Consider the following 26907-nt stretch of genomic DNA (forward strand, 5'->3'; position numbering starts at 1 on the left):
ATTGCAGAATTTTTAAAGGAGCTGGATCTTTGGATCATATGCTCAAAATAAGGAGCTGTAAAGAGCTTCAATTAATTACCCTGAAAAAAGTTTAGCCTGCAGAGGACAAAAATCAGATTGGAAATATCTCATTGCTGGTCTGGCTGATACAATGCTACCCTCTGGCGGTTAAATCTCTGCACTGTGTAGAAATGCTCAATTTCAATGTTTCTCAACCTTGGCAATTTTAAGAGGTATGGACTTCAAGTCCCAGAATTCCCCAGTCAGATGATCTGGGAGTTGAAGTCCATAGCTATTAAGGCTGAGATACAATGCTCTAAAATTCACTGTGTCTTCCTAAATGTACACTTCTAGATGTTTTGAGACCACAGTTCCCAGAATTCCCAGCCAGCATGGTCCTGGTTCTTAAGGTGATGTATCAACTAGCATCATCCTCACCACATCATTTGCTAAGCACATCAACTAGTACGCTGTGGTTTATTAATAAAACATGGTTTAGTTCAATGTCTAAATCTGACCTCAGACTAGCCAAAGTTACTCTATATTTAAAATCCATGTTATTCAGTAGGTAAAATAAGCTCTACAAGGTATTTAATTTTGACTAGCTTATGCTCGATTTGGAGGCAATATTGCTTTTTACAGTTGCATAATTAAAGAGAAATGCAGGTTATATATGATATAGCTTATTAATATAAGCTTGTGTAAGCTTGTATATAACCTTGTAGAGGTATAAATATAAAGAGGTGTTTGGGGGGGAAAAAACCCCTTTCGTTTGGCCTTGAGTCAATTTTTCCTAAGTTGATTTTCTCCAGATGTGTTGGACTTCAACTCCCATCATCCCCAGGGAGGGAGGGTGGGAGGAGACCAAATTAGAGGAGTTTACGCAAGGCTCAGCCAATAGAAAAGAGAGGAAGGGTACCCTCCACATAACAGTCCAAACAAGCCCGCATTTCAGCCAATGAGACGTGAGGAAGGGAGAGGCCTGGGGATTCGCCTTCAGCAACCTAAGTCCGGCCCCCTCCTTCGTCAGTCAGTTGTTTTTTCCCCTCTCCTTTCCCTGACCAGTTTCAGAGAAAGTGAAGGCGGGCAGGAAACGAGCCGTTTTCAGCCAATGAGAATGCTCTTTATAGATTGACCTTTATTTTTGTCCAACGCATGAGCTCCTTTTACAGGCAGGGAATGAGCGGGAGACGGAGGGAGAGAGAGGAGGGGGGGCGAAGGCAGGGGACTCTCTCTCCAATCGGAGAGCGCCTCTTATTCCTCGCCCGCCGGCTCGGCCAACCGGAGGGCCCGTTGCATGGCGGGGGTTCGGCGAGGGCGGCCATTTTGAGCCGAGCCCGGAACGGCGCCCCGATGGCCGGGCAACCGCGACCCTGCGGCCGGGACTGAGCGCGGCGCCATGGATGTGCGGAGGCTGCGCGTCAGCGAGCTGAAGGAGGAGCTCGGCCGCCGCGGCCTCGACACCCGCGGGCTCAAGGCCGAGCTGGCCGGGCGGCTGCACGCGGCGCTAGAGGCCGAGCAGGCCCGCGGGGCGCCCGGACTGGGCTCGGGCGGAGAGCCGCTCTCCGACGGACACTGTAAGCGGGCCGGGCGGGGGAAGGAGGAGGCGGCGGCCCTCGCTGGGGAGGATGGGTCTCAGGCCGGGGCCCGTGAGGAGACACCGCCGGCCGGGGAGGATGGGCCTGCGGGGCGGAGGTCGGGGTGGCCGGGGAACATGGGCTGTGGGGAGGGTGGGCCGTACGAGGCAGATGGTCGCTGGGGAGGATGGGCCCGGCAGGAGGCGTCTCTGGCTGGGGAGGATGGGTCTTCACGGGGGACGTTAAGGCGGGGGCAAGAAGACTCCCGCTCGTTGGGGAGGATGGGTCTCTGGGGGGAGCCTCTGGCCGGGGAGCATGGGCCGTGCGCGGCAGCCACTCGCTGGGGAAGATGGGGTTGTGAGGAGACGGGGCGGGGGGGGAATGTGGTGGCCGGGGAGTATGGTCAGTGAGGACACCCCCCCACGCTGTGCAGGATGGGTCTCCGGGGAGCATGGCTCTCGCTGGGGAACATGGATGGGTGGAGAGTGTCTCGCTGGGCAGGATGGGTCTCGGGGAGCGTAAGGCTGGGGAGGATGGACCCACGGTAGGCAGCCCCTCGTTGCGGAGCATGGGCTCCCATGGCCGCGGAACATGGGTCTGGAGGAGGCGCCCGGGATCCTCCCAGGCCCCGGCGCCGCTTCCTCCAACGCGCCGACCGGCCTCCCCGGAGCCCCAAAGGGGGCTCCCCCCCAACACAAAAAAGGCTGCTGGACTTGTGAGTTTTTTCCCCATCCAAGAAGCTTCCTCGGTTGAACTGAAAAACCGAGGAAGCGGAAAGGTCTTCAAGGGAAAACAAAAGAAAGTCCAGTTCTTATGTGTGTATGTCTGTATTTATTTATCTGGAAAATTTATGCTGCCGCCTACTCGCAGGCGGCGACTCACACAGCTATAAAAACACACCTATTGGGAAAAAAATAACAAGAAAAATAATAAATCACCCACCCGCCCATTCAAACTAGCCATTTGATGGGCTCCATCCCGCTCTGGGTTCCCTAAGACCTCTGGCAGACCCAGGTCTTCAGCGCCTTCCGGAAGAGTCTCAGAGGGGGGCCAGTCTAATTTTTTTGGGGGGGAGGATGTTCCAGGCAGAGGGAGCCACCACGGGGAAGGCCCTCCTGGGTCCTCAGCCATGCTGAGGGGAAAGGGAGAGGTTTCCATGCTGAGCCATGCTGGCTCAGGAATTCTGGGAGTTGAAGTCCACGAGTCATAAAAGAGCCAAGGCTCCCTACCCCTGCCTTAGGGGATGGGACCCGCAACATTCCTTGCCTTTTGGGGGGGGGGGGAAGCACCTTTGGAACAACCGTGACCTGGATGGCTGAGAATCTCCATAGACCGGAGGGAGGTCCCCAAACGTTTGGGACCAGGGACCGGTTCCGTGGAGAGAGGTTTTTCCGTGACTGGTTTTATGTGCTACCTGCATCCAGCAGATAGAGCTTTGCTTGTTTGTGTAGTCCATGCCACGTCCCGGTACCGATCCACGGACTGGGGGGGTTGGGGACCCTTGCCATAGACCTTCCACTTCGGGGGCCTCCCGGCCTGGAGGCCTGTGGGCGATCCAAGCTGCCCGTTGGGAAGAGACCGGAGCTTTTCTCACTTCCCAAAGTGCAAGGTGTTATTTTTATGGCATCTGGGCCTTTGTTTTCCCTGATGTTCCCCTTTGTTGCCAAGCGACTCCTGTCTTGAGTGCCTGTGATCCTCTTGCCTTAAGGGAAGGTTCAGCACAGCTGCTTCTTGGAAAGCCAGAGAAACGACCCATAGCATCTCCAAACAGCACCTAGCATGCCCTGAACAGTGGGTGTAAAGACAGTGCAGTTGATAACTACCTAGAATTCCGGTGATTTTAGCAATCTTTGATCCATTTATTCTTGTTCTCTTCGTTATACTTATTCTTAATTGGCCTCTGAATCTCTTGGACCTTACAAAACTGACCCGCAAATTTCTGTCTTGGGTGTGTCATATTGTCAGGCATTTTTCCCATTTATCTTTACCGCAGTTGGGTTTGTCTACTCTAGTCTGCCTAGTCTTCTGAAAAGAAGGACTAGGGGGAGACACGTGTTCTGATATTTGAGGGGCTGCCACAAAGAAGAAGGGGTCAACCTAATCTCCAAAGCCCCTGAAGGCAAAACAAGAAGCAACGGATGGAAACTCATCAAGGAGAGTCCCAATCTAGAAAAAGGGGAAATTTCCTGATAGTGAGAACAATGAACCAGTGGAACAACTGGCCTACAGAAGTTGTGGGTGCTCCATTACTGGAGGGTCTTAAGAAGAGATTGGACAGCCATTTGTCTGAAGTGGCATACGGTCTCCTGCAGGGGATTGAACTAAAAGACCTCCAAAGTCCCTTCCAATTCCTGTTATTTCTTTGGTTAACATACAGATATCACAGCAAGATATAACATTATTCCAGCTGGGATCAAACAAAGTGGATAACTGTACCAAATTTAAAGAGGGGAGCATCCCACCTGTGATTTGCTTTGGGCTCAAAATACAGGGCTTCCCCCCCCCCCCTTACATCAAGCACAATTGTTTCTTGTGATGCGGAGGACATGCTGCACCCTCTGGTTTCCTGTGTTGTTTAGCCTTGCCGTAATCAGGGAACGAACCCTCTCCTTAGCAGCACTATTTTGGTCTTCCCCTGGGGTGGGAGTCGTATTCAGAGAAAAACAGCACAGAATAACCTCCTCTCTGGCATTTCAGTTTGCTGCACGGATAATGTTGCTTTTCAGGATGGGGCATTACTCTCACACACAACCCCGCCATTTCTCTTCCCCATCTGCATCTTGAATTGTGGGTACTCCAGAAAAAAAGATTCAGCCTCTTTAATTGCGCTGAGGGTATAACTGATCTGCAGCCATCCAGGTAAGGGCGGGTTGGCTGGCTGGGATGGCCACTCCCTCCATGTACAACCGCTTTCTGACGGTGCAAGAAAAACCAGGGCATTCGGTCCTTTTTCTCCCCCCCCATCCCCCAAAGTAGCATGAAACAGTGACGCTGATCTGCCTTCTTTTTGATTCCTGTCTTTCAAGATGGCATCCGTGACAACACTCGCCAAGACAGCCGGCAAGGGTATCAGTCTTTTGAGCATTTCAATGTTAAACAGGAGAACGAATTGGGTTACGAGCGGGGACCTGTAAGCCAAGATCGATCAGGTAAAAACGAGTGTCGGGAGAAGAGCCTTTGTTGTTTTGTTGACTGGAGAGTTTTTCCAAAGTTTGGGTAGGAAGTTTTAGAATAGCGCTACTGAGACGCCCCAGTTATTTTTTGCACTAAAAAACTTTGGAGGTTAGAGTATGCGGAGGGACAATCTTTTTTACTGGATAAACGTTCCAAAATGTAGCACAGGTCATCCTCGACTTAACAACAGTTCATTTAGCGACCGTTCGGAGTCTGTTCGGAGACTGTCCGTTTTTCAAACTTAACAACCATTACAACATCCTGCGATCAAACTTGACAACTGACTCATTTATGACGGTTGTAAGTCAAGGGCTACCTATGTGTAAAAGATTTGCATGTTGTTGAATGATAGAGTTCTCATTTTTTCCACGAAGGGAATCTGTTGTTAATGCATTTTTATTCATTTTTATTTTTATTTTATTATTTATTTTTGCTTTGTTGTATATCACTAAAGGAAAATGTAATGGATTTTTTTCTTCTGTTTACTGTGGACTTGTAGCTTCTCCCTTTTTAAAAAAAGCACAGTAAGGTGAGGAACACACCTTGTTTTCTTTCGGCTCCACTTGGGATCACTGCCCTAATTGATAATTACATTGTTCCCCTTAGAATTCTCTGCCTGAGTATCCCTCTCCTTGTTATCTTAATCATATCTCTATGTTATTATAATAGAATCCGCGCATCTTAAGAGCAGAAGCAAGAAAATTGTGGGGGATTAAAATAGGTACTTGAGTGGTTTTGGTTCTGGCACATAAATCCGAGCGATAAATGAGAACGTATCCTTGCATCCTTTTATTGCTGATCGTCTCTGCTCTGGTTCTTAACTGTTGCCTGGCTCAGAGCCAAGTCATTTGGTAGCGACGGAAAGAGAGTTTTCTCTCGTAGTAAGGGTGATTTTTGCTGGCTTTTTCGGAGCGAATAGTAGTTGTTCCTTTTTAATGTGGATTGCTTTGCCCAGTTAAATATGCCCATTGTGTTTTAATGCAGAAATGAAGACAGAATTAAAACAAGAGGAGTCAGCTCCCAGCCACAGCATATCAGCATCTGGCTACAATGCCTCGGCTTCCTCTTACAACGCGCCCCCCTCTGCTTATAACACCTCAGACTCGTATCAGCCATGGCAGCAGCAGCAGCAGCAGCCACCCCCGCAGCAAGGTCATAAGAGGACATTTGATGAGGCCAGAGGGCGTGGCTATTACGAATACCGTGAGAATAAAAGGTACGTTCAGACAAGGATTCGGTACATACGTTGTTCTAGCTTGTTTTTAATCTTCCCAAAACACCCGGGAAAGGAACCAAGCCCAGCGGTGCCATCGAGTGCAGAATCTGTTTTAAGAGGCATCTAGGATTTGGCCAAATGCATTGGCCGTCCGCTTGATTTTAGTAAGTTGTAAAGATTGCAAGGGTTATTGGATGAAAAATTGGGCATTAAGAGTGGGCTATTTCTTAACCGATACTTAGTTTTAAACTTTACAATAAAATAGATATTTGGCTGAAATGAACAACTGTTTTATAACATCTTTGTAAATGCATATTCTCATCTGATAAACTTTTTTTGTTAAGACATACATAAATACTGGTGTGTATGTGAGTGAGTAAGTGAAGGAGCTGTGGTGGTGCAGTGTTTAGAATTGCACTGTTGCAGGCTGACTCACTGCCCACTGCCAGTAGTTTGATCCTGATGGGCTCCAGGTTGACTCAGCCTCCCATCCTTCTGAGGTTGGTAAAATGAGGACCCAGATTTTGGGGGGCAAATATGCTGACTGTACACTACTTAGAGAAGGCTGTAAAGCACTGGGAAGTGGTATATAAGTCTTAAAGTCTGCTATGCATGCATGTATGTACGTATATATGTATCTGTCTGCCTGTCTATACCAGGGGTTGGCAACCTTGGCTCTTTTATGACTCGTGGACTTCAACTCCCAGAATTCCTGAGCCAGCTATGTCCACGAGTCATAAAAGCCTTGGTGGCGCAGTGGGCTAATGCCTCCTTAAGTAACACCAGCTGCCTGCAATTAGTGCAGGTTCGAGTCCCACCAGGCTCAAGGTTGACTCAGCCTTCCATCCTTCCGAGGTAGGTAAAATGAGGACCCAGATTGCTGACTTTGTAATAATGCTGCTTGGGGGGGGAAGCCCTAATAAGCAGGCATATACATAGAATGAAGGCTATTGCTAAGCACATTGATTTGTGCTTCCTAGATTGTAAGCCGCCCTGAGTCTTCGGAGAAGGGCGGGATATAAATGGGATTTTTTTTTAAAAAAGAGCCAAGGTTGCCTACCCCTGGTCTGTCCTATCCACCTACCTATCATAGGCATCCATCTCACCAAAAGAAATCATCATGGTTTTCCTGAATTACAACACCCAGCATCCCTCCCTTTTGGCCATGCTAGGAATTGTAGTCCAGACGCTTTTGGAAAACTGAAGATTTCCTATATCTAAATCCAGGGCTGCAGTCCTGGGAAAGCCATATTTGACTTGGCTAGGAGCTTCCCAAGTGTTCCCAGTTTACTCAACATGGTAACAGGGGTGGGCCTAGTTTCCTGGAATCAGGCACTGTGTTTTGTTTCTCAGCCTGCCTTGCAGGCCACATCTCAGTTTGCCTAAGCTGGGTTGATGGAAGCTCCCTTTCCTGCTGCATCTCTTCCAGGGGTCGATCTCCTCAGCCGCCTGCAGAAGAAGACGAGGACGATTTTGATGACTCCCTGGTGGCCATCGATACATGTGAGATTCAGAGATTGCAGTGTTGTTTTTAACTTCTTTCTAGATAGTGTGTGTGTTTGTGTGTGTATATAATATACACATACATATATGCGTGTAAATTAAATTAAAGGGAGAGTAATATGGCCATTTCAAACTCATTTGTTCTCATCAGTCAGCCATGCCCTTCTGAGATTCGAACCTGGGCCGATTGCACATTAGGCAATTGTTCTAACCTTTAGGCCACAGGCTCTTTTTCTAAAATACTTAACATACATACATACACATACATACACATACACATATACATACATCACACACACACACACACACGTATGTATAAATATAAAAATGTTATTGCAAATGTAAGCGTCCCTTTTTGAGGGAGAAGGGTGGTTCAGAAATGTGAAAAAATAAATAGAAACATTATGCTGCCCCGTCCCCCAAAGGCAGACCCCCTCTTGCCCCACCTTGTTCATTTGCGGAGCCGACACACATAGCAGAGTTTCCCCTTCAGCTCTGTTCCTGTGTCCTTCAATAACCTCGCATCCCTGAGGTGCAATAAGATAAAAAAAAACAGCTGAGGTAGAGGGATGTGTGGGTCACAATTCTTGAAATTCAGGGAAAGGGGTTGAGGAAAAGTCCTTTAGATTTATGGGTTCCCTGCGAGAGGAAAAATGACAGATCTGACCCTCGTCACAGGAAGGCTTAAAATTCAGCTTTTTTACAATGGGGCCTATTTTAGTTTGGGTCAGGAGTGGGCAAATCCTCCCCTCGAAAACTTTTAAATGTTTTCCTTCTTTCTGGTGCAAACGCCTTGGAGAAGACAACCATGCTAGGCATGGTTAGTGGAAGAAGAAGAAAAAGAACACGCTGGCTCGATAACATCAAATCGGATGCAAGTTGAACATCCAGCAACTGAAAGGAAGTGTGCTTGACAGGGTGGCATGGAGAGCACTTGCCTATAAATTCACCAAGGGTCAGATGTAATTGAATGGTTAACCCAGGGGTAGGCAACCTGGGCTCTTTTATGACTCGTGGACTTCAACTCCCAGAATTCCTGAGCCAGCTGGCTCAGCACGAGTCATAAGAGAGCCCAGGTTGCCTACCCCTGGGTTAAACCAACAAGATTCTTTTGGGTTTGTACAGTATATGTAGGTGTTTAGGGGTGGTAGGAAAGGGATTTAAATGGTGCAGTAACTGCCTTAGATATTGGCAAGGTGTATGGCATTGCTTTCTTCCCTAAAAACCACAAGGCCCCTAAGTGGATCATTTAGTAGTCCTGAGTCTCTGAGACATCTTAGCCTCACATTAAGCCATTCTATTTTGGCAAGAAAATGATTGAATAGAGGCCTGTTGGGTTTTTTTTTAAGCTTGCAAAGCAGAAGTGATTCCCCCCCCCAGTAAAAGTTCTCCATTCCTATTCCATTTTGAGTTCTGCCTTTCTTTAAATACAGTCATTTACATGCAGCAGTTTTGATCCCAGAAATGAGTTAGCAATTTCTCCTTGCCTGTTATCCTAGCTTAACGTCATCGGGAGAGTCATTTTCCATCAAGGAAAGCCTCCCCTCCACACATCGGCTGAAATCTGCACGGGGTTTTAGCCCACAGCTGCCTCTACAATTAAATCTCCTTTGCTTTTCATTGACAACCTTCGTTTTTGCTCTTCAGATAATTGTGATCTCCATTTCAAAGTTGCCCGTGATCGCTACAGTGGGTACCCTCTGACCATCGAAGGGTTTGCTTACCTCTGGTCAGGCGCCCGAGCGACGTACGGCGTGCGACGTGGGCGGGTGTGCTATGAGATGAAGGTGAGGGAACGTGCATCCTCATGGCGGAGGAGATTATGGGAAAAAGAGTATCGCTAAACGCCAGGCGCTTTCTTTTTGTCTTCAGGTCAATGAAGAGATCTCTGTCAAGCACCTTCCTCCCACTGAACCGGATCCTCACGTCGTGCGGATTGGCTGGTCACTGGATTCATGTAGCACTCAGTTAGGTGAGTAGTTTCAATTGCTGGATCTAGGGAAGCCTTGGGGTATGTTTTATTTATTTATTTTACATTCCACCTGTATTGTTTTTATAAACGACTCAAGTGGGTGAACGTAACTAGGACTAAGGAGAAACTTCCTGACAGTGAGAACAATTAACCAGTGGAACAACCTGCCTCTAGAAGTGGTGAATGCTCCAACACTGGAAGTTTTTAAGAAGAGACTTGGCTGAAATGGGATAGGGTTTCCTGTCTGAGCAGGGGGTTGGACTAGATGACCTCCAAGGTCCCTTCCAACATCATCATCATTATTATCGTCATCATCATCTTTCCGCCCCCCCCCTCTATTTTCTGCACAACAACAGCCCTGTGAGATCAGTTGGGTTGAGAGAGAGTCTCCCAGCCAGCTTTCATGTCTAAACCGTGACTGAAATTCACAATCTCCTGGTGATTGGCCTGGAGTCACCTAGCTGGCTTTCATGCCTGAGCTGGAACTAGAGCTCACTGTCTCCTGGCGATTTGACCCACAGGCACCCAGCCAGCTTTCATGCTACGCTGGGCTGTCGTTACTTCTGAGTATCTTTAGTTTAAACCGGAGCATTTGAATTATGCAATTTCCCTGCTTAAGTAAAACCACCTTGGGGATATTAAGAGTTCTCTTGCTCCACCAATGCCACCTGGTCCCCCACGGCACGGCTGCTCAGATCTCTGCTCAATTATCGTCGTCCTTAGGTGAAGAGGCTTTCTCCTACGGCTACGGAGGCACGGCAAAGAAATCCACTAATTGCAAGTTTGAAAATTACGGCGAAACCTTTACCGAGAATGACGTCATCACTTGTCTTGTGGTGAGTACGGCCTGTGGAGTTTCAGAAGCTACCCCTCTAAGGTGCCACGATGGCTCGGTAGTTAAGATGCTGGGCTTGTCAGCTGGAAAACCAACAGCCTAGGTTCGAGACCCGAGTGCCGCTGTGCGTGACGGGTTGAGCTCCCGTTACTTGCCCCAGCTCCTGCCCACCTAGCAGTTCAGAATCATGCAATGGCAAGTAGATGAACAGGTACCATTTCGATGGGAAGGTAACAGCGCTCCATGTTCCGCTGCGTGCCTAGAGGAGATGGGCAGTGCCTCCTAAAGTTGGCTGTGACTAATGGAGTGAAACCCTCAGGGTCCCCTTTACCTTACTCTCTCCTAGCAGGAAAAGGGAAGACTTTTAAGCTTCCACCGGCCTCAAATGTCCTGCTCTAGATTGATTGACGATTCCTTCCCTCTTCTTCTCAGGACTTTGAGTGTGGTGACGATGTGGAAATGTCCTACATGAAGAATGGGAAATGGCTCGGGGTGGCCTATCGACTACGGAAGGAGAATTTGGGGGGCCAGGCCCTGTTCCCTCATGTCCTGGCCAAGAACTGCGCCATCGAATTCAACTTTGGCCAAAGGGAAGACACTTACTTTCCGGTTCCACCGGGATTCACCTTCATACAGCACCTCCCCCTGTCTGAGCGAGTTCGGGGCACAGTTGGACCAAAGAGCAAAAGGGAATGTGAAGTAGGTGCCCCAAATGAGAAGCCAGCCATGGCCGGTTCAGTTGGCAGGTCTTTCTCCAGGTGGGGGGGGTTGAGTGGACCAGGACTCGGACAAGAGCAGTGTCATGGTTCCAATGAATGAGACAGTTCAAACAAATTGCAGGCATATTATTTATCTAAAATGTCTTAGTAATGAAACGAAACATCAGCACTCATGGAGGGATGCTAGAATCTGAAATCTCAATCCCCAGCCCTTATCTACACGTCATAAATCACATTATCCAATTAGTTTTACATAAGAGGTCTCACCTCCCATTCTGCACATGGGCTTTTCTAATCTTCTCAAAATAGTGTTAGAAAGTTCCCTCCCTTCAAGATTCAGAGTGAAGCAGTTTAAACAAAAAGGCTATCTCTTATATTGTCGGTGCAAAAACATGTCAGTGTTTGCAGCATTGACAAGCAGTTTATTTCCTCTGAAATTGTCTTCTATCAACTGGGTTTAAGACCAGGCCTTAACTGCTTATAATAAAAAATAATAATCAGATTTTCAAATTGTCAGCAGCGAAAAGGGCCAGTCAGAGAGACTCAACAGATTCAAACACAGTGACTGGATGTTAGAATGATAAAAGCTTTACAGGTAGTCCTCAACGACCACAACTGAGCAAAAAAAATGTTAAAGTGAATTTTGCCCCATATTACGATCTTTCTTGCCACAGTTGTGAAGTGAATCCCTGAATGTGTTGAGTTAATAACACAGTGGTTAGGCGGATCTGCCTCAACCATTTGCTTGTCAGAAAGTGGCAAAAGGGGGATCGTGTGACCCTGGGACACTGCAGCCTTCATAAATACGAGTCCGTTGACGAAGCCTCTGAATTTTGAACATGTGACTGGGGATGCTGCAACGGTCATGCGAAAAACAATCCTATCTCACTCTTCAGTGCCGTTGTAACTTTTGAACGGTCACAAAGCACACTGTTGTAAGCCGAGGACTACCTGTATATTTCAAAAGAAAATGTAAGGGTTAAAAATGTTGGTTTCTCTGTGCCTCTGAGGCTAAGAGATGCCTGTAATCTCATATTTTTGTGTCTGGAATGAATAGTTCCTTAGAAGGATGCGGTCCAACGGAGCTGCCAATTTATTTATTTTTTCACTCGATCTGTAAAGGAGAGATTTGCTTTGGAAAATCTGGTTGGGAGTTGCATTATTGGCTTGCAGCAGCTGTTCAAACCACACCCTGTGTTTCAGATCTTGATGATGGTGGGGTTGCCTGCCGCCGGGAAGACTACGTGGGCCATTAAGCATGCCGCAGCCAATCCAGGCAAGAAGTATAATATTTTGGGAACAAACGCCATTATGGACAAAATGAGGGTAAGCTTTGGAAAGGCAGAGAATGCCGGCTTCTCCCATCTGCTTCCTCATTTGGGGTCGGCCCTTATAGCTTCCGGGTATGTCCAAGCCTAGATCAGCTCACTCTCTTTTGAAAATGATGTTTTTCTGGCCAGACCTTTGCTTAGATAGGCTTTCTTTCGTCACCGGTGGTTTTTCTATAAAACAGTAAACGAGTCCCTGCAGATTTTACTGCAGATTTTTACTAAGTGAAAATCAGTCCCTGCAGATTTCTGCTTAGTGAAAATGGATTCACTTAGTGACCGCTGCAAAAAAATGTTGAAAAATCAGGTCTGGGGCCCTGATGCCTCGACTTACGACCACAATGACTTACAGCTGTAATTCTAGGCTCAGTTACAGTCGTGAGTGGAGGACTACCTGTATATTATTCTGATAGTCTCCTGTCATGACTCCTGCGTGAATTGCCCTGGGACCCCCAATGCTAGAAGCAAGGCCTATTTCCAGCCAGCTACTCCAGGGGGCGCTCTTGCTATGACCTTTCCCCAGCTGCCCTCACCACCCTGCCTTTTCTCAGGTAATGGGACTCCGACGGCAGCGCAATTATGCCGGCCGCTGGGACGTTCTCATCCAGCAAGCGACACAGTGCCTGAACCGCCTCATCCAGATTGCAGCGCGGAAGAAGCGGAATTACATCCTGGATCAGGTATGAGGCCCCTCCTTTTGCTTCATGGGGACAGCTGGGAGGGGGTCTGGGGCAGATGTGTAGCAAGCTGCGCCAGCCTAGGGTAGGTGGACGTGTGCTCTCTCCCCCCCCCATTTTATTTATTTATTTGAGATAGGTAGGTAGGTAGATAGATAGATAGATAGATAGATAGATAGATAGATAGATAGATATAGATACCTAGCTAGCTAGATAAGATAGATAATGATAGATAGCTAGATAGATAATTGATAGCTAGATAAAAGATAATGATAGATAGATAGCTAGATATGATAGCTAGATAATGATAGCTAGCTAGCTAGATGATAGATTTCCGGGCCCCCCATTTTATTTATTAATTAATCAGTGTAGTCACTCAACCCACACATAGGTGGTTGCCGTTGTGCAACCTTTATTCCAGAATCAAAGCAAACCAGCAGTCCTTCCTTCAAATGGTAGAGAAGGCATAATTGAACCAGTTTTTTTGGCTTCTTGCGTCTAATAAATCTTTCTGAAGCTCATGCCTTTCAAACATAATGCATTCAGATCAGGTTTGTCTAACCTTGACAACGACCTGTGGACACATGCTGCCTGGGGAATTCTGGAATTGAAGTCTACAAATTGTCAAGCTTGGAGACACACACACACACTTCAGATTGTTGCAGCCTCCCTGCCTCTTTCCCTCAACTAAAAAAAAAAAAAGTCTAGAGATGGTCTTTTAAGACAACGACATCTTTTAAAATCCCCCTGCTAGTTAACTCTAATGCTTGGATGGCTCTAATACGTAAACGGTGCACTTAAATGAAGGGGCGCTGGGTGCCCCGCTGCTTCATTTCCCCCTCCTGAGCCAAACTGCACTTTTTCTGAGCAAAGCCACCGCTGCTGGGGGGGTTCCTTTGAATTGCAAAAAAGGTGCGTCGCCTCTTGCTGTTTTTATCTTTTGAAAATGAGAGGTTCTCTTCAAGGTTGCTTTGTTATCGGGGACAATTCTCATCTTCTTACCTATCCAGAAGGGATAGAGGGAGGGAGGAATGGGCCTGGTGGGTGGGTGGGCGGGCAAGGAAGCCAGAGTTTCTTTCTTTGAAACCCTTGTTCCATTGTGTGTGTGGGGGGGAGCCTTAAATTGCCTAATAACAACCAGGTCTTTTTTTTAAAAAACAACACTTCTTTATTACAATTGCTAGACAAACGTTTATGGATCTGCTCAGAGACGAAAAATGCGTCCTTTTGAAGGTTTTCAACGCAAAGCCATCGTAATTTGTCCCACGGACGAGGATTTAAAAGACCGGACAATAAAACGCACGGATGAGGAGGGGAAAGATGTGCCTGATCACGCAGTGTTAGAAATGAAAGGTAGGATGCCAGAAGTAGGAAAACCAAACTCTGCATTCGTGGCACAGGCGAGAAGGAGACGGTCGATCCTGACTGTGTGTCGGGTGTAGTTTCAAGGAGTTTAAAAGGGATCCTTCGGTTGTTTCTAGTTCCCTCTTCGTTTTCCTCCACTTCTCTGAAATATTTTAAGCTCCCACCCACTCCCATACCTCTGATGCTTTAGGTCTGCAGCTGTCCTGGTTGGTTTTTTATTTTATTTATTTATTTATTTGAATCCCCCCTTCATTGTTTTTATAAATAAAGCAAGGGGCATATCCAACACACCTTCCTCCTATTTTCCCCATAACAACCATCCTGTGAGATGAGATGTGCTGAGAGAAAGCGACTGGCCCAAAGGCACCCAGCCGGCTTTCACTCCCAAGGTGGGACTAGAACTCCCCGTCTCCTGGTGATTGGCCTAAAGTCACTTAGCTGGGTTTCATGGCTAAGGCGGGACTAGAACTCACTCTCTCCTGGTGATTGGCCCAAAGCCACCTGCCTAGCTTTCATGGTTAAGGCAGGACTAGAACTCCCTGTCTCCTGATGATTGGCCTAAAGTCACTCAGCCTGTTCTCATGCTGACACCAGAATTGAACTCGGGGTCTCCCACTTTTAGCCTTGAGCCTCTCTTGAAAGTTGAAAGCCTCACCCTTACTTACCACTGACTGCTGGGAAGCTGTAGTTAAAGCCTTCTCTAGGGAAAAAAAACAAACCCCAGAACAGCTCAAATGAATCATCCGGTCATGAAGTGAATCCAGCTTTCCCTGTTGACTTCTGTTTGTTTGGAAGCCAGTTTGGAAGGTCAGATTAAAGTCACGGTTTCGAATGCCGTTGTAACTTTTGAACAGTTGCTAAGTGAATGGCTGTAAGCTGAGGACTTTATGAAGCCGCCAGCTTGAAACCAGGATAAGGTTCCCTACTGGTCACATGGCATGAAGGGAGGAGCACCACTAACAACCCGCCCTGCTTGTGGTTTAAGGCAGGGGTTCCTCAACCTTGGCAGCTTTAAGACTTGTGGACTTCAACTTCCAGAATTCTGGGAGTTGAAGTCCACAAGTGTTAAAGCTGCCAAGGTTGAGGACCCCTTGTTTAAGGTGTGTTCCTCTGTTCTCTCCCCACTTGTTTCCCCCCCCCCTCCTTTCCATTCTCTTTCTGCTGTTCCTGAATCCCTGGAACTCCTCTCCACGTGGTCGCGTCCCCTGTGACTCGGCGGGTCCCCATTCCACCCCTCTTAAGCGGTGACTGACCAGCATCTCTGGTTTCTTTCCCGGCAGCCAACTTTGCCCTGCCGGAAGCCGGCGATTTCCTGGACTCGGTGGTTTACATTGAGGTGCAGCAGGAGGAGGCAGAGAAGCTGGTGAGGCAGTACAACGACGAAGGCAAGAAAGCAGGCCCGCCCCCTGAAAAACGCTTCGACAGCTGGGGTGGCGGCGGAGGCGGTGGTTTCCGTGGCCGAGGAGGCGGAGGAGGATTTCAGCGCTTTGACAATCGAGGCCCGCCAGTGGGCAGCCGGGGCGGCTTCCAGAACCGAGGAGGAGGAGGAGGTGGAGGTGGCGGAGGAGGAGGAGGAGGTGGCTACAGAGGCGGTGGAGGAGGAGGAGGAGGAGGAGGCGGAGGAGGAGGAGGAGGAATCGGAGTTGGTGGTGGCAGCGGAAGTGGAGGTAAGACTGGACTAATGGCCTCGGTGAGGTGAGAAAGTTGCTTGCCTTAATTATACATCCTTGACTTATGACTGGTCGCTTAGCAGCCGCTGGACATTCCAATAAACTTAGCTGGGAGTCCCTTATGTGTTGTTTCAAAGTTCAAAGTCTCCCCATGAATGTAATATTTCAGTATAGCTTGACTAGAACTCACTATGTCCCCTGTGATTGGCCCATAGTCACCCAATGGCTTTCATGGCAAAGGCGGGACTAGAACTTGCTATCCCCTGTGATTGGCCCAAAGTCACCCAGTGGCTTTCATGGCAAAGGCAGGACTAGAACTCACAGCGTCCTGCTTTCTAGCCTGGCGCCTTAACCACTATACCAGACTGGCTCTTTAGTGGAAGCTCATAACTGGTTTGCCATTCAGGCTTCAACCGAGGCGGCTACAACCAAAATCGCTGGGGGAGTGGAAACCGAGACAACAATAATAACACCCGAGGTAGCTACAATCAGAACAACCAACAGCCGAGCAGCTACAGCCCAGCACGTGACCAGAATCCTTACAAGAGCAGTAGCTTGGCCCCTGCTCCACCAGCCGTGGCCCCTGCCACCAACCCTCCTCCGGGGTCGTACAGTCAAGGACCACAGGTAGGGTGCCCCCCCAGGGTTACACTCGAGATTCCCTTTGGGGAAATGCTGAAGCCGCCTCCAAGCGGGGGATAATTAAGGGATGAATCTGGGAACGATCAAGGCAGCTGAGAAGGCAACCCCAGTAGCGTGGCTTGGTGGGTAAAAGGAAAGATGAGGAGTAGCAGGTTATATGTGGGCATCACGTTGGACTACGTGGTACCGATCGGTAGGACATCTTTCTAGGCCTGGTGCTTCATTAGCCTTTGGCATGACGATATGTTACAAATTTTATTGGTATCCCTCCTTTATTATTTTTACAAACTCCTCAAGGTGGCAAGCTTATCCAACAGCCCCTCCTCCTGCTTTCCCCAATCCATCTCCTGTGAGGTGGGTTGGGCCGAGACAGAGTGGCTGGCCCAAGGTCATCCAGCCAGCTTTACATACCTAAGGCGGGACTAGAACTCACCATCTCCTGGTGATTGGCCCAAAGTCACCCAGCCGGCTTTCATTCTTAAGGCAGGACCAGAACTCAGAGCCTCTCACTTTCTAGACTGCTGTCTTAACCACTAGACCAAAACGCAGCTTTTTAAAATATTCCTTTGGGTAAAAAAAAAAGGGGGGGATGTCAGCAAGGAGAAAAGGATTTTGTTCTTGTGCCTCTAAGCCAGATGAGGCCGAGTTCAGCTTGCGGCACGAGGTTTTTGAGGGCGGGGGGGCCCTCTAAACGGGGTTTAGAGGGTCTGTGTCTGCACAATTCAGCTTAGAGAATCAACTGTGACTTTGTCACCCACAGCAAAGCTACAACCAGCCCTACAGCCCCCCTGCCAGCTACAGCCAAGGGGGCTACACTGCTCCCAGCTACAACTATGGAACCTATGGCAGTTACAGCCAAAGTTACACCCAGCCGCCGCCACCTCCGCCAGCCCCAACCCCGCCAGCCTACAGTCAGCCCAACTACAATCAGTACCAACAAGTAAGTGTGGAAAAGCAAGACTCCCTTTAGGCATTGAATTCAGGGTTTGGGACCGCCCACGTATTTATGACGGTTGCAGTGCCCTGGGTGGGGGGTGTCACGTGGTCGCCATTTGCAGCCTTCCCAAACTGGCTTCCGACGAGCAGTGTCGGTGGGGGGGAAGCTGGCCTCACAACCACAACCCTGTGATTCCATTAACAAAGTCGCGAAATCGACTGTGGTTCATTTGACAACTGCCTCGCTTAGCCACAGAAATTCTAATCCCAACTGTGGCCGTAAATCGAGGACTGTTTTAGTGTTTAATAAAAACGGAGCGGTGGTTCCGTCGCCGTCCTTCCCCAGCCATGGGAATTCTGGGAGTTGAAGTCCAGGAGGCTTTTAAAAAGTTGCCAAGGTTGGATATCCCTGCATTAAACTTACCGATAAACTTTTTTATCAGTCGCCAAGGTTGGGCACTTCTGGTTTAATATGTTGCGCCAACGCAGCTATTGAGTCTCTTGTTGGTCCTTGGCCTTTGAGCAAGGAAGGCGTTTTTGCGAAGGGGGGACCTTGTAGAGGGGAGGAAACAAACCTCAGCATAGTCTTGAGATGAGTCAGCGGACTGAAATGGAAGTTATTTGGGGGGGGGAGAGTGGGGGAGGAAATATTAGCTGTCCACCGATCACTTTTCTCCTTTTCCCACAGTACACCCAGCAGTGGAACCAGTACTATCAGAACCAGAGTCAGTGGCCCCCGTACTACGGCAACTACGACTACGGGAGCTACACAGGCACCTCGCAGGGAGGCTCAAGCACACAGTGATAGCTGGGGGGGGTAGTTGTTCTCCCTCCTACCCCCGGGAAAGGGAACAGCACGTTCTTAATCTTGACGGGCATTTCTGAATCTCGAGAGATCCAGAAGAAGGAAGCTTTTGTGTCTCCGCCCAGCTTCCCTCTCTAGAGTTTCTTGAGGATGGTTGCGTTTTTACTTGTACAGCTAGGCACGTTATATCTCCTTTGTACCATCACTCAGGAGGAAGTTACATGGTTCCTTGTCTCTCCTTGTTGAAGACCATTTTAGCACCCCCACCCCCCCTTTTTTTCTTCTTCTTTTAAGATTTCTTTGATTCCAAAAGAAGCTAGTATGGTCTTCAATGTCATATCGTCGTTCTTTTGTTTATTTTTTTTAGGCCAGGCAGCTCTGGAGGGGGCCTTCTTAGGATTTACTCCTCCCCCCCCCCCCCCCGTTCTCTCCAGGGGTGTCCATGGGGTGGTCCGAAGAAGAGGGTGGTCAAAATGCACATTAAAAAAAAAATGAGGGGTCGTATTGTGGCCACCCTGTTTGCTCACCACATCCTGCAGACTCATTTTATCTCATTTCCAGCCCGCCTCATCCAATCTGCTAGTGGCCATAAACCTTATACCAAGGGTCTTCAAACTTGGCCCTTTTATGACTTGTGGACTTCAACTCCCAGAATTCCTCCTCCAGCATGACTGGCTGAGGAATTCTGGGAGTTGAAGTCCATAAGTCATAAAAGGGCCAAGTTTGAAGACCCTTGCTTTACACCATTTGGAAACTTCTTGCAGTTTGGTGTCACCTGTCTCTGAGGTGTTTTTAATCTTGTCTCTCTCTCTCTCTCTTTTTTGTTTTTTGCAAATAACCATTAAAACTGGAGGGAGGAGAGAAATGGCTATCTTTACATTTAATTACGATTGTTTTTTCTTTTGTTTTTTAAAGAAATATTTTTTTTCTGTAACTTTTTACCGTGGGTCAGTAGCTGTTAATATTTTCATCAAGATAACAATTTCTGTTTGTTCAGTACAGGAGAGGATTTAAAAAAGGGGAGGGGTGGAGGGGGAGAAAAATCATCTTAAATGTGTAACTTTTTATACAATGTTTCAGTTTCTGTAACTCTGAACATGCTTTGTGTTGAGTTGAATTGTAACAGCTTTTTGTATCTGAAGAAAAAAGAATGAATATTGAACTTTAAACTGCCCCTGTGTTTTTCTATCTCTGCCTGTGCACATAGCATTTAAAAATTGTTGTGGCTGTTCTTCAGTCGCTAAGTTGTGTCCGACCTATTTGCAACCCCAGGGACCATAACACACCAGAGTTCGCCCAAATTCATGTTCGTGGTGTCAGTGACACTATCTAACCATCACATCCTTTCCGTCAATCTTTCCCCCACATCAGGGTCTTTTCCAATGAGTCCTCTCTTCTTAGGTCTCCAGAGTAATCAAGCTCCAACTTCAATATCTGTCCTTCCAAAGGAGGAACGAAAAAAAAAGCATGGCTGGGTGGGGGATTCTGGGAGTTGAAAGTCCACAAGTCTTCAATATCTGTAGAGATTCTGAAATCAGGTCAGGGGGTAGGCAACCTCGGCTCTTTTACGACTCGTGGACTTCAACTCCCATAATTCCTGAGTCAGCTACGCTGGCTCAGGAATTCTGGGAGTTGAAGTCCACGAGTCGTAAAAGAGCCGAGGTTGCCTACCCCTGATACAGGTCATGGTGGTCCCACCCAAAGATGCTTTTCCAAAAGGCAACTGGCCTTTCTTGGGTTTTTTTTTTATCTTCGAAAACGTTTCGTGTCTCAGCAAAGAAATGCTGAGGGAAAAGGGAGAGGTTTCCAAGCTGAGCCATGGTGGCTCAGGAATTCTGGGAGTTGAAGTCCACGAGTCGTAAAAGAGCCGAGGTGGCCTACCCCTGAGTTAGAATCTCAAAGGTGCTTTCCCCAAAAGGCAGCTGGGCTTTTATTTTTCCTCAGAAAACTCCTCACCCAAGAAGCTTCTTCAGTGCTGAGATGGGAGACAGAACCGAAGAAGCTTCCTGGATGAGAAGCGAAACGTCTTTTTAAAAAGGGGGAAAAACAAAAAGGCCTGTTGGAAAAGCGCCTTTGGGACAACCCTCCCCTGGATGCCTGAGAAGCTCGATGGAGGCGTCCAGTTACAACTCTCCCGGAACCAAAGTTTCCGCAGCTCAGATTCCCACCCGGAGCGCCATTTCCCGCGGCCCCGCCCGGGAACCGGAAGTCGCTCGGAGAGAGCTTGTTCGTCTTGGTTTACGTTCCCCCGGCAAGACGGTCGGCCAAGAAGGAGCGGGAGACGCCTCGGGAGCCGTTTCCAGCGGTGAGCTTCCGTCCTGGCCTCCCCCCGCCCCACCTCCTGCTTCTGTTGACGTGGAGGGATGGTTGCCCTGGAAAGGCGCCCCTTCCTTTGGGGACGACCCCGACCTGCTCCCCTTCGGGTCCTCCTTGGTCCAGAATAACAAGACTTGGAAGGGACCTTGGAGGTCTTCTAGTCCAGCGTATCCCAACCTTAGGAACTTGAAGATGCGTGGACTTCAACTCCCAGAATTCCCCAGCCAGCTGGCTGGGGAATTCTGGGAGTTGAAGTCCACGCATCTTCAAGTTCCTAAGGTTGGGATACGCTGTTCTAGTCCAGCCCCTGCCCAAAGCAGGAGTCCTTATACCATCTCAGTCTAAGGGTGTTCCAATCTCTTCTTAAAAATCTGCAGTGATGGAGCAGCCACAACTTCTGGAGGCAAGTCGTTCCACTGGTTAATTGTGCTCACTGTCAGGGAATTTCTCCTTAGTTCCAGGTTGCTTCTCTCCTTGACTAGTTTCCATCCGTTGCTTCTTGTCCTGCCCTCAGTTGCTTTGGAGAGTAGCTTGACTCCCTCTTCTTTGGGGCAGCCCCTCAGATATTGGAATGGGGCTGTCATATCATCCCTAGTTCTTCTTTTCATTAAACTAGACACCTCCAATTCCGGCAACCGTTCCTTGTATGTTTTAGCCTCCAGTCCCCTCCAGTTTGTCCGGTGGATGTAGAGCAAGGATCTTGGAGAGCCGCATTAGAAGTTTTGTTCAGCTGGGGGGGGGGAGAGTGTCCTTAAATCTGAATATTTTGAAATGCTGCTTGGATGGGATCCAGAGCTTCTTAAGGGGTGGTGGAGTGGCCTTCTGCCCCCCATCAGTATCAATGGGGAAGGGGGAGCCATGTTCTTCTTCCTCCTGCCCTCCTTCAAACCCACTGGATAAGTTATTCTGTCTTTTTAATGCCATTAAAGTCTCCATATTAAGATAACAGCAGCAGCATCTTGGGTCTTCCTTCCAAAATTTGTAGCCATTAAAATAATTTTGAATTTGTCTTCTCTATAATTTACTTCACAGAACACCCCTTTGGGCTCAGGCCACAGTGTCATACAAGCTTCTTTGTATTTATTTCTGAGCCACAGGTTGTCCTAGTACAGTAGGTGTGATTCCTTCTCTTGGGGACATTGGATATCTGTTTGAATTAATGCTAACAAAAATATTTTCTCTACCAAGGTGTTAATTCTCTAAGGAAAAAAAAAAGGAGAAAGTTTGCCACAGAGGGTGGAGAGCAATTTTCCCAGACAAAACCGAGGCTAGAAATCACAGGATGGAGATTCCAGCAAGCAAAGGTTGCCCTTTGCAAAGCAACAGAGATTCTGATAGGTCTTTCCAAGCGTCTCCTGGTGATGATCAGAATCTTGCAGCCTCAGATATGTGCAGCTTTAGAACGGTTGGCAGTTCCCCTCTGAGTCGGACATATTGGGGAGAACAAATGTCAGGAATCCCAAATTCACACAATTATCCCCTGAGCCGGAAAGGAACATCTGAATCACCTTCTCGTAGGGAAGGGGAATCTTGGAATCCAGGCCAAACTATGTCTGCAGGCAAACGCGAGTCCAGAGAGATGCCCCCTCTCTCCCGCTGCTGGGCTGAATTAAAGACAGAAAACCCAGCCATGAATAATGGGAGCAAGGCTACCCAAGATGGTAACCAAGGCACTGAAAAACTGGAGGACCCAGATGCTGAAAATGGCACCCCCAGAGGGGAGGAGACCTCCGGCAACAAAAAGTCATGTTACAATCATGGAAATTTTAAGTCCCTGGCTTCAAGCAGGGTGACCGATAGTCCCATGGAGGAGGAAGACTCCGCTCTGCTTGCCATGTTCCATGCTGTGGCCAACAGCCGCTTGGCTGTCCGAAGCCAGCAGAAAGATGAACCAGATTTTACTGCAGCCCAGAAATTGGACATTTTACGGGATTTATACCACACCAAGCCTCTGGTCTTCCTGGAGCGCTTCCAGACGGTCCTGCGCGAAGAACACTTGCCCTGCTTCCGCCATCTCTCTGGCAATTATGAGGCAGACTTTTACTGTGCTGAGGTCCGCAAAGCAAACCGGGGCAAAACTCTGCATACTAGAATGAGGAACAAGCGTTACGCAGCTCTGCAACAACTCATCAGAGGTGCCGGGGCCTGAATGAATTTTGGGAGGGTTTACAGTTTGCTTAAAAGTAAACCTGTAGATTGGCAGATTTGTGGACTAAGGGTAGGATGAGGCACCGTTTTAGCCACATATCTTGTAGGTCAGGGGTGTCAAACTGCTGGCCCGCAGGTCGGACGCGTCGCGACGAAACCGTGCCCACCCTATTGCCAGCAATGGGGAAAAAGCTCCGATACCTCACGCGACGTCGCGAGTTTGACATGTCTGCTGTAGGTGATATTATTTCCTTCGCACGAGGCTGGATCAGAGGCCGCAGGTGTCTTTGTAGCAAATAGAAATCGTTTCTTTCTTTTTTTTCAGAAGGAGAGGGCACGAAGACCTGTTAATTGTTCTCCAGGGTTGTGGTGCAGTAATTTTGCTGCTCTCACTTGGATTGAACTATAAGGCACTGTTCTGCTAGTGTCTGGACTACACATGATGGATGTGTGTTAGAGAGGGAGGGAGGGAGAGAGAGAGGAAGGAGGAAGAGAGACAGACAAAAGGATGGAGGGAGGGAGATGGAAGAAGGGAGGGAGAGAGGGAAAGAGAGGGAGAAAAGGAGGGTAGGAGAGAGAAGCAATTGCCATTTGTCTAGTCCAGGGGTAGGCAACTTGGCTCTTTTATGACTCGTGGACTTCAACTCCCAGAATTCCTGAGCCAGCCATGCTGAGGGGAAAGGGAGAGGTTTCCATGCTGAGCCATGCTGGCTCAGGAATTCTGAGAGTTGAAGTCAACAAGTCATGAAGGGGCCATATTTCCCTATGCTGGCTCAGGAATTTTGGGAGTTGAAGTCCACGAGTCATGAGGGGGCCATAGTTCCCCCATTCTGGCTCAGGAATTCTGGGCGTTGAAGTCCACAAGTCATGAGGGGGCCATAGTTCCCCCATGCTGGCTCAGGAATTCTGGGAGTTGAAGTCCACGAGTCATGAGGGGGCCATAGTTCCCCCATGCTGGCTCAGGAATTCTGGGAGTTGAAGTCCACGTGTCATAAAAGAGCCAAGGTTGCCTACCCCTGGCCTAGTCCAAATTTGCCTGTTGCACCAACTATACTCCTGACTCCAGGTTTCTTGTCTCAGACATCTCTCTCCCCGTTCCTTGTAGGTGGGGAATATTTCAGCGATGAGCAGATGCGGGGCCGTGACCCCCTCCTTTACGAGCAATACATCGGACAGTATCTGAGCGATGAGGAGCTGCAGGAGCTTGGCCACTGTAAGCTGGAGGCTTCTTGCTCCCTCTCCGGCGTCCTCCTAGATTCCTACCAGGAGCAGGTGATCCAGCAGAGGCTGCTGGTCCAGCAGGAGCAGGAAGACGCCTGCCAAGAGGAGGAGGAGGAAGACAGCGACCAGGAGAGCGAAGGTTGGTGAAACAAGGAAATGGGGCCTAGTGGTTGGATCTCAAGAGATCCAGGCCCTGCAGAAGTCTGAGAGCAGCTGAGTTGCTTCGAAGGGAATGGTGGAGAACCTGTTGGATTGGTGGCTTTGTGGAAAAAATGGGGAATAATGGATAGGATTTAATGTACAATTTAATCGTAAATTAAATACAATTTAATCCATTTTTTATTCTCTCATAAACTGCTAGGGAGGGTTTCTGTCTCCCAAAAGGGGAGGAGAAGCTGCCTCTACTATCCTAAGTAGTAGGAGAGCCAGTTTGGCCTAGTGGTTAAGGCACCAGGCTAGAAATTAAGGGACTGTGAGTTCAAATCCTGCCTTAAGCATGAATGCCGGCTGGGTGACTTTGGGCCAATCAGTAGGAGACGGTGAGTTCTAGTCCCACCTTAAGAGGCATGGAAGTTAACTGGGTGACTTTGGGCCAATCAGTAGGAGATGGTGAGTTCTAGTCCCGCCTTAGGAATGGAAGCCAGCTGGGTGACTTTTGTCAATCAATCAGCCAAACTCACCTGGCATGATTGTTGTGGGGAAAATAGGAGTCGGAAGGTGTGTTGGATATGTTTGTTGCCTGATATCCCACCTAATAAAGTTGGGGTAGAAATATATAAAAAATAAGGAAGTCATTTTTTTAAAAAAAGCAGGGAAGGGCAGGGCATTCCCAGCCCCGGAAGAGACGCTGACCATCCCTTCTGCTGTTCTTCCTTCTTTAGACCAGGGTTTGAATCCCGACGCAGACGAGTGGGTCCCCGACACAGAGGAGAAGGCTTTTCTGCGGGAAGAATTCACCAGCCGGATGTACCAGCGTTTCCTGGAAGGCAAGGATCTGGACTTCGACTACAGGTAAGGAGAGGACGACTCAGGACAGGACAGATCTCTGCAGGAGTGGCATGCACACCTAATACTAAGCTGGATTTACGGATCGTGCAAGCCAAGCCCAGGTAGCTGAGCACATACGTTCCCCCATGCTGAATTACCAGTCGTCAGAAAGTCACGGCATGAACAGAAGGCGGCCCTGGCAGGAAGAGGAAAAATGCACAAGAACTTAGTGTTTTTACCACGGGAACTACTCAAAAGTAACTCCACGCACCGTTCTGGGTCCTTTGGGCCTGACACAGGTCCCAGGAGCTAGCTACTTGTCTTAAGTAGCCTCTTAAGTAGCTGTTCCATGAAAAATGCAGGTGTGGAGCAATACAAGGAGCTTCTTAAAAAATATCTTCTATTCTGTGCACGCCATCTTGGAAATGCAGGTCTAGTCCTTCATTTACAACCATTTGGTTAGTGACTGTTCAAAGTTAGAATAGTATGGGAAAAAGTGACTTGCTACTACCAGTTTTCCTACTTAGGACCACAGCAGCATCCCCAGGGTCACACAATCAAAATTAACTCAAACGTAACTGCCTCGCTTCGCCACAATAATTTTGGCCTCAGTTGTGACCGTAAGACCAGGACTGCCTGCGGTGGAAGCTGACCCCTTTTTCCTTCTCTCCTTCATCCCCTGACTTCCCGCTCCTCCCTCAGTGAAGTAGACGAGAATCCGGATTTTGACAACCTCGACATTGTCTCGAGAGACGAGGAGGAACGTTATTTTGACGGGGAGGACCCTGAAGTCGCTGACACGATGGAAACGGAAGAGACAGAGCGAAGACCTTAGCACCCTGATCCTGTTGAGAGGGCAGGGAAATATACCCTTGTGATGCCCCATCGTAGGTTCTATTTCTCTTGGCTGAATTGGGTGGAAGAATCAGCTTCACCTTCAGAGCGATGGGAGTGTTGAAACCGGAACTCGTTGCCGAGGGAAGCTTGGGAGGCCCACACACATTTTGCGCAGGCGGTGGGGAGACGACCACGTTGCTTCCTGAATTCTCCTGAGGGCCCAGTAGGAAAAGATTGGGCAGAACAGAAAGATCAGAGAATGCCAGCCTGGGTTTGACCTGCCCCGTCCCTTTATTTGGACACGCTCGTTGTGGATTTTACAGGCGTGTTCCTTTCTCGGGTCCACATTTTCCCCTTGACTTGTAAATCGGTGTTTTTCAACCTTGGCAACTTTCAGGGGGGTGGACCTCCTCATGCTGACTGGGGAACTCTGGGAGTTGAAGTCCACCCCTCTTAAAATTGCCGAGGTTGTGAGAAACACTATTTTAACTTAATCAGTCTCCGTTAGAGACATTGCTGGCCTCAAAGTTTGCCCTTGCCCCAAATCAAACGTCCTGCCGACCCTGCCAGTGTCCTGCTATTCAGTGGCAATTGGGACACCAAGTGTGCGTTTTCCAGCATTTGGAAGTGAACAATAAAATTGTTAAATAAGGCTTGGCGTCATTTAGCGGTTTCGTCAGAATACGCAGCAAGTTCGCCGCTTCAGTAAAAGCTCCCGTAGGGCCCCGTTGCTCCCAATGATTGGACGTCCAACGTTGTGCATGATACAGTCCCTGTCTCTAACGGGGTATAGTTGAAAAAACAGAAGGGGGGAACTTTTTTTGAACTTCTGGAGTTCACACTAATTCTGGAATTAGAAGAGTTAGTTTGGTTAAGGCCCCATTCTAGAAACTGCGAGACAATGACGAAAACTGGCTGGGTGACTTTGGAACAATCCCCAGGCGACGGTGAGTTCTAGTTCTGCCTTAGGCATGAAAGC

General features: G+C 48.4%; 2 protein-coding genes across 2 annotated transcripts; both read left to right on the forward strand.

Moving 5' to 3' along the window:
* The first annotated feature begins 1309 nt into the window (after nucleotides 1-1309).
* Nucleotides 1310-19609, forward strand: HNRNPUL1 (heterogeneous nuclear ribonucleoprotein U like 1). The gene is made up of 15 exons (XM_083369316.1): nucleotides 1310-1577; nucleotides 4604-4726; nucleotides 5736-5967; nucleotides 7397-7470; nucleotides 9118-9257; nucleotides 9343-9442; nucleotides 10166-10278; nucleotides 10710-10976; nucleotides 12200-12322; nucleotides 12876-13004; nucleotides 14186-14354; nucleotides 15647-16033; nucleotides 16443-16663; nucleotides 17439-17618; nucleotides 18303-19609. Exons 1-15 carry the CDS (start codon nucleotides 1400-1402, stop codon nucleotides 18417-18419), a joined length of 2553 nt encoding a protein of 850 aa, XP_083225442.1. The 5' UTR covers nucleotides 1310-1399; the 3' UTR covers nucleotides 18420-19609.
* A 799-nt stretch (nucleotides 19610-20408) lies between these two features.
* On the forward strand, nucleotides 20409-26580 carry CCDC97 (coiled-coil domain containing 97). Its single transcript, XM_083369626.1, has 5 exons — nucleotides 20409-20724; nucleotides 21924-22870; nucleotides 23989-24243; nucleotides 24986-25115; nucleotides 25794-26580. Exons 2-5 carry the CDS (start codon nucleotides 22018-22020, stop codon nucleotides 25924-25926), a joined length of 1371 nt encoding a protein of 456 aa, XP_083225752.1. The 5' UTR covers nucleotides 20409-20724; nucleotides 21924-22017; the 3' UTR covers nucleotides 25927-26580.
* The last annotated feature ends 327 nt before the right edge of the window (nucleotides 26581-26907 follow it).

Source organism: Vipera ursinii, assembly GCF_947247035.1.
Source record: "Vipera ursinii genome assembly, chromosome: 9".
In the NCBI taxonomy this organism is placed as follows: Eukaryota; Metazoa; Chordata; class Lepidosauria; order Squamata; family Viperidae; genus Vipera; species Vipera ursinii.

Excerpts from the sequence above, each read along its gene's own strand:
- HNRNPUL1 (XM_083369316.1), top strand. The coding sequence starts at position 1,400 with ATGGATGTGCGGAGGCTGCGCGTCAGCGAGCTGAAGGAGGAGCTCGGC. Across the intron at positions 9,258-9,342 it reads GGGTGTGCTATGAGATGAAG|GTCAATGAAGAGATCTCTGT; the intron begins GTGAGGGAACGT and ends TTTTGTCTTCAG. Across the intron at positions 10,279-10,709 it reads ACGTCATCACTTGTCTTGTG|GACTTTGAGTGTGGTGACGA; the intron begins GTGAGTACGGCC and ends TCTTCTTCTCAG.
- CCDC97 (XM_083369626.1), top strand. The coding sequence starts at position 22,018 with ATGGAGATTCCAGCAAGCAAAGGTTGCCCTTTGCAAAGCAACAGAGAT. Across the intron at positions 24,244-24,985 it reads CAGCGACCAGGAGAGCGAAG|ACCAGGGTTTGAATCCCGAC; the intron begins GTTGGTGAAACA and ends TTCCTTCTTTAG. Across the intron at positions 25,116-25,793 it reads GATCTGGACTTCGACTACAG|TGAAGTAGACGAGAATCCGG; the intron begins GTAAGGAGAGGA and ends CTCCTCCCTCAG.